At 42.4% G+C, this 11,705-nt stretch overlaps 1 protein-coding gene across 1 annotated transcript in view; it reads right to left on the bottom strand.

The window, feature by feature from the left end:
* phip (PHIP subunit of CUL4-Ring ligase complex) overlaps positions 1-8,044 on the bottom strand; it is a 41,831-nt gene extending 33,787 nt beyond the window's left edge. The window contains exons 1-7 of the mRNA XM_085371862.1: positions 7,914-8,044; positions 7,742-7,800; positions 7,627-7,656; positions 7,416-7,475; positions 4,268-4,418; positions 3,933-4,031; positions 2,169-2,329 (exon numbers count right to left, since the gene is read on the bottom strand). Of these exons, the coding sequence (XP_085227988.1) occupies positions 2,169-2,329; positions 3,933-4,031; positions 4,268-4,418; positions 7,416-7,475; positions 7,627-7,656; positions 7,742-7,800; positions 7,914-7,953 (600 nt within the window). The 5' untranslated portion in view covers positions 7,954-8,044. The remainder of the gene's footprint in view (positions 1-2,168; positions 2,330-3,932; positions 4,032-4,267; positions 4,419-7,415; positions 7,476-7,626; positions 7,657-7,741; positions 7,801-7,913) is intronic.
* Between the last annotated feature and the right edge of the window lie 3,661 nt (positions 8,045-11,705).

An 11,705-nucleotide genomic window follows, 5' to 3' on the forward strand; every position in this document is an offset into this window, starting at 1 on the left:
TTGCATGCACTGTAATCAGCTAAAGAGAAAAAGACCGCAGCTGGCATGTAAACACATTCCCTGGCTAATGTTATCAATGCAAAACAACAGTGAGCACTGCCAAATGAACACGCACACTGTTACTGTGGTCTGAGAATATCTTAGGCTGATTACATTTGACTCAGTAGACTGAGACTGGATGTGATGACACAGAGTTGGTTTTACACACATGAGAACTCGACTGTTAGAACGGAGGGACAGAAAATAGATCAGGCAGGAACCAACTCATCTCCTCTTACTTTGTAACAGTTTTGTAGCAAAGTAGAAGCAAATAATAATTCTATTAATATTTATAAATAGTTACCAAAAAAAAAGCTTTGTTAGTGAAGCATTTACAAGAATTGTTAGCTCAGATTCTCCTTAAACACTCATAAGTCTGCAATCAAAGTGCACGATCGAGTCTTCAATCGTGAAACCGCCTTTGGGGCGAGTGCCTGACTGCGATCCAACTCGCTGACGGTTAAAATGCTCGTGATTCAACACGTTGCCAGATCCATCTGTTTTTTAGTTAAGAGCTCAAAATTATTTAAGTAACAGGTAACCGTGATGAAGACGCGAAAGACACACAAACACAAATCCACTTGTTTTAAAAAGCCAGCGATTTCAGGATGTAACGCTTCATAAAATTAAACTTCTTCGCTTTAAAATAAGAATTTTTGACACGCTGAGGGTCAAACACTGTTAATGACGGTGTTTCATTTTATGTGCTCCAACATGCACCTGAAACCTTTTGAAAAATCATAACGCTTTATAAAATAACTAACACAGTGCTGTATGTTAAGTATCAGCTGACGTGTTGGTTGCCCCGAAAGCCTTGACCTTTTATAACTACAAAGCATTTTGGGAGACCTGCCACGCCGTCTGCACCACCATAGATTTAAGAGCAAAGTGCAATCCTCCCTGTTTCCTCACAACTACAGATAAGATTTTAACCACAGTCACAAGGACAACAAGCACAAACCAACTGCTCTCGATTTGTCTTTTCAAGTGACCACAAGAATTGGCTGTTTTTAGAATTATGTTATGCAAATCGATATAACTGACAGCAAAGCTGTTGTTGGACCAAACTTGCGTGCACTTGTTCACCGAACACAACGATCTCCGCGAATCTTTAGGGCGCACAAAATAATCAATTAATATGCCTGAAACAGCATAAGAGCCTGAGCAAAAGGACTGAAGAGATCTAAAAATAAGAACATATATAAATACAAATGATCTCGTGATAAAAGGAGGGGGAAAAGTAGCAGAGAGAGAGGGGGGGGGAAAGGGAGAGAAAGTGAGGGAGAGCAAGAATGAATTTTAATTCTGGCACTTAGCCAGCGCCTCAGAGGAAACATTTTCTCCAGTTATGATGAGAAATAGCAAGATGAAGAGTGGGGGGGAGGGAGGAAGAGAAAGGAACAAAGGAGGGGCAGCATAGCATGAGGACGGGGGGAGAGAAAGAGAGAGAAAGAGAGATAACAGGAAAAAAGACACAGAGACACTCAATCTAACCCCCTCCTCCTCCTCCTCCTCCTCCTCTCAGCAGCCAGCCATTTTTAGAGATTTAAGAAGTGAAAGCTGAAAATGGTGTAGAACAGCAGGCAGTGTTTGACTCAAGATTCCAAACAGAAGGACGGCGACATTAAATCAACATTGTCTCATTGTTCCTTCACCATTTAACACGTTACCAGAAGCTGTACCTCTCTCAAACTAGGTGGAAAAGGCATGCGGCAAATGTATACAACGGGCACCCAGGGGGCAAAGGTCAGCTTACTTCTTTTGAGATAAATGCTTTCACTTCATTACCCGTGATTATTATCATCGCACAGCTGTCTGAGTTTTTCCCGACGTATAACCCAACAGGTTATAGCTGTGAGTCACTGAGTAAAAGCGTCCTACCACAGTTAGGTAAACAGTAATTACCGCCTAGCAGAACCGTTACAGCATGAAACGCAGATGCTTGTGCATCTTGGTGAGCGAGCGGCACCTTGTAACAATCTAACACAGAATGCGAGACGTGACTCTAAACAAACACAGAGCCGCCGCAATCGCGCAGCAGCCACAAGAGATTCGACTCGAACAGGCTCTCGTTCACAAGCTAATGTGTCAACGCAACGTCGAACAAAAACGCGCGTGGGAAAACTTACGGTGAAGATGCGTCGCCCCGTCCTGTCGAAGGTCACGCAGTACACGGACGACAAGTGTCCCAGGATCCTCTTGTGCATCTTCATGTGTGTGTACACGGCCGTGGGCACCAGCTGACGGAGACGGTAGGCGCCATTCAGTCGACGGCAGAAGCTCGTCTCCACTGGATGTCAAGAAAAACATGCACGTTAGTACGGAAAGACACGACTGTACAGATGTAAACGTCACTAAATATACATTAAATTGACAAAAGTCTCCACTCGTCTGCTTTCCCATGCACACTCCAATCTTAATGCAAAGAGTTTAATATCCTGTCAGTTTGGTACCATAACAGCTTCAGCTCTTCTTTCCACAAGGTTTAGGAGTTTGTTTATGGGAATTTTTGAGCGTTCTTCCAGAAGCACCTTTGTGAGGTTAGGCGCTGATGTTGGATGAGAAGGCCGGGCTCGGATTCTCTGCTCTGATTCATCCCAAAGGTGTTTTATTAGGTTGAGGTCAGGACTCTGTGCAGGCCAGTCAAGTTCTCTTCCACACCACACTCGATCTTCCATGTCTTTATGGACCTTGCTTTGTGCAATGGTGCGCAATCATGTTGGAACAAAAAGAGGCCATCCCAAAAGTTTTCCCCCAAAGTTACGAGCATAAAATTGTCCAAAATGTTTTGATATCCTGAAGCATTAAGAGTTCCTTTCACTGGAACTAAGGGGCTCCCTCAAACCCCTCAAAAACAATAATCCTGCCTCCGCCAAACTTTATACTTTATACTTGGCACAAAGTAAACCCAAACGCCAAACCCAGACTCGTCCATTGGACTCGTCCACAGAACACGACTCTGTTCCTCTAGAGTGCAGTGGCGCCGTGCTTTACACAACTGCATCCGACACTTTGCATTGCGCTTGGCGGTGTAAGACTTGGATGCGGCTACTTTCATGATGCATAACCGTTTCCATCAAGCTCTCTACACACTGTTCTTCTGCTAATCTGAAGGACACAAGTTTTTACAATAGAGCATAAGAATGCTGAAATATTTTAAAGTGAATTATTTAAAAAAAAAGACCTCCATCTTTTCACTCTTGGACTTATTAAGATTGGCTTTGTATGATTCACCATTCAAAATAATCCTCATTTATCTTATTTATCCTCCGCAGCACAACCCTCTTCTGATTGGCTGTCCCTGACACACAGTAGGTTTGAATGTAGATGAGTAAGGCTCCTCTGCGCTGTATCTGATGCCGGTGGTATAGTTGCTGCATCTGCTAGTTTATAGAGGGTCTTTCGTCCTTCACGTTTCATGAGATGCTCTGTAGAGAAGTGTCCATGTGACCTGCAGTTTTTTGCAACCAGTGTGCCAAAATTCGCATGAATGCTTCAGATGGATTCCAAGAGGACTTGGGGAAAAAAATAGAACAGGAAGGACTACTCATCCATGGTGTCCACAGCTGTCCATGTGCATCTCCACAAGCAAGTATAATCCTGGACTGAGATGGTCGTACTGAGCACATCCACTCTCACTGACACTGACATCAGATCCAGGAGTTTAAAAAAACTGTCCAAACAGCGCTCTTATACACGTCTGGAGCCGGAGCTTTTGGATTATTTGTAGATGCATCCCCCTGATTTTTGGAAACTATGGCCATGTTTATTAAGCGCGAGGTGGAGCACAACAAGTCCACAAGTCTGTGTGCAAACATACAGACTTCTTTAGGCAAATCAATAGTTGGCCCAGTCATTTTGGCCCACTTTACCAAAATGACTGTTTTCCTTACCAATATTCGGCGGACTCCCGTAGATAACAGGTGGCTCCGGTGGACGTCCACAGTGCAGCGCAGCCAGCGCTGAGCCTTTCCACACAACATGTTTGCAACCTGGAATTTACACACAGCACAGATGCATAAGCACATGCACAGCTATAGTTAAGTGTGTGTTGTGCATGTTGATCTGGATGTATGCAGTCATATTTGCATAACCACGCAAATGTATACATTCACTCCATGTCTTGGTAAGTCAGCACTTACACGCAGGAAGACACAGGCATTGAGCGAGTGGGTGTTTTTGCACGTGTGTATATTTAAGTATGCAAATGCACTGCACGTGAACTCACTCTTAGCGGTGCGGAGAAGATTCTGTCTGCCAGCTCCTAGAAGGCTGGTGAGTCCAGGCACACTGGCAGGGACCTCCCTCTCCAGCAGCGGACAAACTCTGGTGCAGACCTGCAGCAGGTGGTCTGGCGTGATGTGCCTGTAGAGCTTTACCTGAACGCAAGCATACACTCAGATTAAATCTGTCTTCAGGCTGGTAAATGACCACAAAAAACAACTACTGCTAGTGGGGGGAGGGTGGTAGAGTTTAAAAAAAGATAAAAAGGAAGCTGAGAGAAATGTGCTCAAAGAGCTTTCCTGCCAAAAGCTGCTGTGTCAAGACATCAAACCCCCACCAGCTGGATGATTTCTGCTGCTCGAACCCGACGACAGTGGTGTGAAAAAGAAAACGTCTCAGTGGAGGTACAAATGGGTTCCACATTACTACGCCAATTTTCACACACAAAAATCTACAAATCTATCGAACACATCAGGGGGTGAAAACATGTCAGAAGGCAAACGGTGGCTGCAAAGTAAAGGGAAATTGAAACTTTAATTTCAAATTCAAGTATTTCCAGCAAACAGAAACACTGAAAAATCCAGGCCACTTCCACAAATGCGGATGCAAGTAAAGGCCCCTCTGCTCTCTGAGTGTGTCAGAGGAAATCACACTAAACCGATAACAGATAAAATAACAGATAAGATCCTCCTTTTTTTAATAAACTGCAGAAATAAAAATATAACCGGACACGTATTTATACACTAAAATGAAAAAGATGAAGGCTTCTAAATGGTGCGGCTCCCAGCAGCATACGCACTACAACAGTGTGGTGGGATGGAGGGGGTGTGGCATGCAACATAAGGATGAAGCACACAGAAACCTACGCTGTTATAAACACACAGCCTCTCTGATTCCACTGACACATGGGGACCCTCCTGCGTGGCCTACTTCTAAAGAAACATGCACGCCTGAATGAGTGGAATGGCACGCACGATGCGAGACACGGAGGGGAATAAAATAATGCAGCATGCAGCAGTGTGTTTACTTGGAGCAAGCCAGATCGGTTTAAATGTATTCACTCAAATCAGACGTGCAGTCATCGGCTTTGTTTCAGACACGTAAGCCTGAAATTAAACAATTATTCCACTCAGTCACACACACACACACACACACACTTTTTCCATTCCTTTATCTGTCTCTGTGACACACACACACACAATTAATGACCCCTTAATTGCTTTCAACATCCTTGCTGGTTCACAGACGTGATCAGTGTTTCTAAGTACATATCAGCCCCTCTTAGGTACACGCAGACCCACAACTGACACACACACACTAAACTAAGTGATGTGCAATAACAATTTGCTCCATTTTCCTTCCTTCTGAAGGGTAATGGATAACACTCCCCCAGCCACGGCTGCACCATCACAAAGCACATGGCCCCACACCACTACAAGTTACCCTCTATGTAATCATTATTAGTATTGCTATTATTCTTATTATTATTATAAACATCCTGCTTTCCATTCATAGCCCTACAAACATCTTTCACCTCAAGCATCACTGCCTCTGACATAGATTTGCATTCATTAAAGTGTATTATTACTGACAATTAATCCGTTAATAAATGAGTCTAAACACATTTGTGCTGATAACGATGCAGGCTTCCACTTCCACTCAAAAACACGGCCGTATTTCATTGCGCTTCGTCTTCCTGATCAGTTTGAAATGCGACACGAAAGCAATCGAACATCTAATGAATCCGCCTTCGTTAATTAGCCGCAATTAATATCGTTAATTATTACAATATCATTGTTGAGTCCTCAGTGATGCCCAACCCCCTTCTTTAACAGCGTCCCCCCCCCTAGACATCTAACTACAAACGCCCACAAAAAAATAATAAATAATCATAAATAAATAAATAAATCCAGCCGATATCCTGCCCTCCTGCCTCTAACCTCCCTGCTTCCGCTTGGTCTAATAATTAAAACCCCTCCGCAGTATTTTTTTAATACGGGAAATTATGCACAATAGACTGGAGGCAGGCTGAAAGACTGGGGACGGGAGGAGGAGGAACGGAGAGCCCAGCGAGCCAAGCAGGAAGAGAGAAGAAAAAAACACACACACACTCATACGAGCGGGCAGAACGACGCTGTTAATAATTTCTTAAACCTATACATTTACATGGCGATCAAGCTGCACTTTACGCCATCTAGTTCCGTGTGTGCTTTGGGACGTGAAGACGGAAATCGTCCCCCACAAACATTATCTCGTAGATTAACCAGGTCGCTGTTTTTTAAAATCAGTATTAAAATAAAACTTTTAAAATAACACAAAAAGGGAAAAGAAAAAAAAGATAACGGGGAGTGCGCGCTTTTAGCAGGTCTGACTCGGAAACAAATATGTAAGAGGATGGTGAATTCACTCCACGCCCCCATGCGTAAAAACGCCGCTTTCAGGCGAAAGCCCCGTTTGTTTACATGACAATTAAGCGCTCCAATTAATAGCGCGATTATAATACATCAAGCTGAACGTTACCTCGCATCTTCACACCGACTGATCCTTCCTCTGCTTTTCCGTCCGAGCTCGCACCAAAACAACCCTCTCCCCAAAAAATAAAAAATAACCACTCCACAACAACCTCAAAGAACAGGGGGCGAGCCGTGTCTCCGGCTATACTGACTATACTCTTTATATTCCCCACGAATAAAAAAAAAAGTCCTGTTTTCTAACTCTTGTGCCCCCCTGTGTGTTTTCAACCCATGCACACAAATTATGGTTCTTGTAGGACAAGAGCGCCTCCATCTCTCTCTCTCTCTCTCCTAGAGGCTCGTGGCGCAGGGAGTCCCTCCTCCGGATCCTGGCGCTCCTACACCACAACACTCATGACGTATCAACATTTCACACACATTTTTCACCAACAACTCTCGCAACCTTTTGGACATGCATGGACACCAAACTCGCACACCGTGGCGCACACAAGGTTGGGACCCGAGCCCCTTGTAAGTGCTCCAAAAAGAGCAGCTTCCCTCCCCCTAAAGCCTGCAGCCGACTCGCCCTGCAAAGTCCTTCTTCAGTTTGTGCTCCACCACCTGATTTAAAAATTGCGGGAAATTCAATTTTTATTTTGCTCTCTAAAAACTTTTTCCTCAGTTATACAGCACCCTTACCAAATTTTCGTACGTCCCGGGGTGTTCCTGCCCCGTCCAGTCCAGCCTTTTGGGCAGCAGCTGAGGTGGAAAAACAGTGTGGACCGTGATCACCCAGTTTATAGACGTTACAGGTGATGTTTTAAAACAGTAAATGGTAAATCAGAGTCAAAGCAACATCACAAAGTACAGTGCAGAGAGAAGCATCTCTCTCGTGCTGCTGACTGCTTACCTCCTTCTCCTCCACCTCCCTTATCAGGGTCTGAAAATAGCATAAAAATACAGAATTACACCTCGTGACAATTGCCGACATATTATAAATTCTCCTAAAATGCGAAAACACCAACCTCGGCTGCTTTTTGACACGGTCCAGCTTCTAGAAATCGGGCTATTAGGAAGTACAGTTCTGGTATGGTTGGAGGGGGAGAAGAGGACGGGAGCTGCGTTAGAAGAGGGCACCGAGGAAATTGGGGGGATATTACAACGACCGTGACATAGTTTCCGATCTCCTTTACTCACCAGAAGTCAACTGCGCGATGTGTGTACTGTCTGAAGCCATTTTGGTGTTGTTTGCCAGGGCAGCGCCAGAGCCTGTGTGGTGGGTCTAGGTGGCTGCCCTGTAGCTGTCACTGTTTATCCACCAGGAAGAGGCTGCCTCCATTCAGCTTCGCTCGCACGAAGTCCCGGCTGCGGGAGTATACCTCCGCGGAGCGATAATTAGTGCGCGCTGAAGGCTTCACCCCGCCAAACACCGCCTTCCTTTAACAAAGACCGAATGGCTAAATTGTGGCTGTACTGAGCGCCGGCTGGGGCGAATTTCACTTACGACCGGTTTGCCGTGGAGGCATGTTTGTTTTAATCCCCCTCCCCCTCAAAGGAAAAAGCGCAAGCCCTCTGCGGAAGAATACAGGCGCTGTGGCTCACGTGCGCCGCCGTCGAGGGGAGGTAGAAATGGCAGCCTGCTAAAGGAGAGGACACATTGCTGCAGAATGGCTGTTATTTTGTAACTAGACGGCATTTATCACATTTTTATTCATTAGAGTCCATTCCTCTGTCATTTAGTGTCTATTGCGGATTACCACAGCCTAATTCTTGCCATATTTATTTTCTGTATATTCGTAGCTGGCGGGTTCAGAACATGGCTCCCGTGTTTGAGAGGGATTTACAGGCGAGCAAACGTTTCAGCTTAGTTTATCATTATTATTTTTTTATTATCAAACACCACAGCTAGCCTGTTCTCTTATCAGCTCTCCGTGTTCTTGCTGCTGGTCTCGCTTGTCGTAACTTTGTCGCTATTGTGTAATAAGATGTCCTAGCTAACACACCCACTCTCTCAGGGAGCCGTTTGGTGGGGAAGTCGTCCATTTCTCTTCCAAATACTACCAGGCAATAAAATGGGGGAAGGGTTGGAGAAGGGGAATGCAGCTTAATGAATGAAACCCCGTGAGTTACAGCAATTTAGTGGCAACTGAGACACTGAGACAAGGCACACACATCAAGGGGGGTTATCAAGGAAATGCATGACAGGATGCCTCGGTGACAGCTGTGAATGAAAAAAAAAGGAACAGCAACTCTTTGGTGTTAATTTTTACTTTTTAAAGTAAACTCACAATAATATGTGTGCAAGGGACGTACATTATAGTTTTATTAAAAGCCACGTCACCAATGACAAACAACCCCTCCTGGTCTAATCTTATTTCCCACATTTAATGTTTACTGCTGCAAGTAAGACACAAATGAAAGTGAAGGTAAATACACACCACACGTGTTTCAGATCATTTTACAACAGTTTGGAGTTTTCTTTTTCGAAATATTTTGCCACATATCTTCTGGTTTTTTTCTCTTTTCATTTCATTCATTTCATTTATTTATTCATTTTCAGGCACAACAAATACCTATATTGAACATAAAATACACAAAACAAAAAACAAAACTTGCCTGAAAAAGGAGTGGGACGAAGAAAACTTATTAAATCCCACCCCTATACTCACTCATCAACAAAAAAAAACAATAAACTTCCCGCAGCTACGCCCATCATTGCATACAGACCCATCAACAGCCCCGGGCAGATACAAGCATCTAAGTGGCAGCTCGCAACCAACAATTAGAGCCTTCATAACTGAATACAGAATATATAAATTATAAATTGCATTACCACAGGTAACAGGCAGTAATAACTACAAGTAACAGACACACATACATATACATACATATATATCTACACACACAAGTACATATATGTACATACATACGCACACTTTATTTTTTATTTTTTATTTTGGAATCCATACCAGCAATGGTAAGAGGACAGACATTACAGAGCACACTAAAATCCATCATTGAGTATACTGTGACCAGACCAACTGTTTGTAGAGAAATTTAAATCACTCATATCTATAGCTTACATGTGTGAAGTTGCCTATGTGGTACAATTGAGCTAAATTGAAATATTCACACCCACTTACAGTTGCATATAATTCAGTCTACCTGCACAAATGATTAACACTAGTACAGAAACATATCACCTCTACATTTTAATTTCTTCTTTATAAACTATTTCAAATCTAACACATCAACAGTGCATCTGGGAAGATGCTATAAGGCTTCGTGCTTCTAAGAGTCAACTTAATTTTTTTGTCTATTTTAAACAGAGTAATGCCATTCTATTTGTAAAACTAACAAGGTGTAACTCAAATAAAATCAAGTGTAACGCACACAAATTAGGTCTGTATCGACACTTTCCACAACTTTGTCATTTATGTTGCATCGTTAGGCAATTATGGGTTCATTTTGTCAACGTTAAACACAAATAATACAACATTTATAGGCTGCCAGATGGACAGGAACTCAACAGAGAGTGTTCTCATCACCAGTGGCTACACCACCTACCATTATTCCATGTCAAAAGCGTTCTGGCAGATAGGTGGGTGGACGATTACTCTGAGAGGAACAAGCAATATTTGAGCTTTTCAAAAATCCACTTTAGTATTCTGACCCTCCCCTGACAGAGTTTTCGATCTTCTCTTCCAAATGTGCGCATCGTATCAGGCCAGATTAAACTGTCCATCCGTGGACTTCACTGATTGGGTGTAATTTGACCAACAAATTCTGTATATATTTTTTAAAGCACAGAAAAAAAGTTAAAATAATACTTAAAATATTTAGATGATCAGTTATGGGTTTTTCAGCCTAATCATTAACTTGTATTTTACCGGTTGACCTGAACTCTTATGACTAAGTTTATTGTGTGGGCTGACACCACCACAAGGAGGCAACCTCACCATGTGTCACTTTACGGGCCTAAGAGGAGTCAAAGGTTATGAAAAGATGCAATCAGTTACAGGTTTTCTTTTACTATAAATAGCTCACTGATAAATACTAATCACATTAAAAAAGAGATCTGAAATGGTTTGAGGTTATCTTGACAACAGTCCACACAGAGATACTTGTTTATCCACACCCTTGCAAATCCACACCCTTTACTAAACTTTGCCAGATAGCTTAAAAATCCTGTGAGGTGTGGAAAATTACTTGGCTTCAACACTCTTTCCCTGCTAGAGACAATCATCAGACAATCAGGACTCTGATGTCTTCACTAGTTAGAAAATAGAAGTTTCAGCTAAGTACTTTTGCAGCCACGTAACCTTTCTCATATCTTTAGTCTGGATTCAATGGTCTGCTCTGTGGGTTAATACAATGGCTCTTTTTTAAGTGTCATGATCAAGGTTAAGTAAAAGTAGGTGTGATAAAACATTTTAGTTAACCCCAATGAAAATAATAAAAAATAATTTAAAAAAAAACGTGAAAATAAATATTATAGTGGTCAAATCTTTCACTACTTTTGTTGAGACTTGTCATGTTTACAATACTGTGACTCTGCTACGTTCACAGAGGGTTGTGTTTGCATTGCTACACTTTTTCTGAATTTCTGAAATTGTCTCACTTTCAAATTCCCTGCATATTTGAGTAAATAAAGATGCTACAGCTGACAATGAAACGAATAAAACCACCTGAAACATGAGTAAAAAAAAAGGTAAATAAAAAATTTAAAAGTAATAACAAAATATAAAACTAGATCACTAAGGGTGGTTGAGTGGTTTGCACCATAACCTTGCATCTAGGAGCTCCTGGGCTGATGTGCCCTGCTTTTGGCCCCATGACAGCTGGGATACATTGAAAATAAAATTCTGGTCAAAATGCTTTAACTAATTTAATCACATGTAAATTATCCACATAATTTTATATAATGTAAAATGATAAATTAATCAAATCTGCTCAAAAGAGATTTACTTGATTGGTATACATTCAGCT

The sequence above is a fragment of the Diplotaxodon limnothrissa genome, linkage group LG15 (assembly GCF_057381915.1).
Source record: "Diplotaxodon limnothrissa isolate DT_005_m linkage group LG15, D_limnothrissa_male_GT1.1, whole genome shotgun sequence".
Taxonomy (NCBI): Eukaryota; Metazoa; Chordata; class Actinopteri; order Cichliformes; family Cichlidae; genus Diplotaxodon; species Diplotaxodon limnothrissa.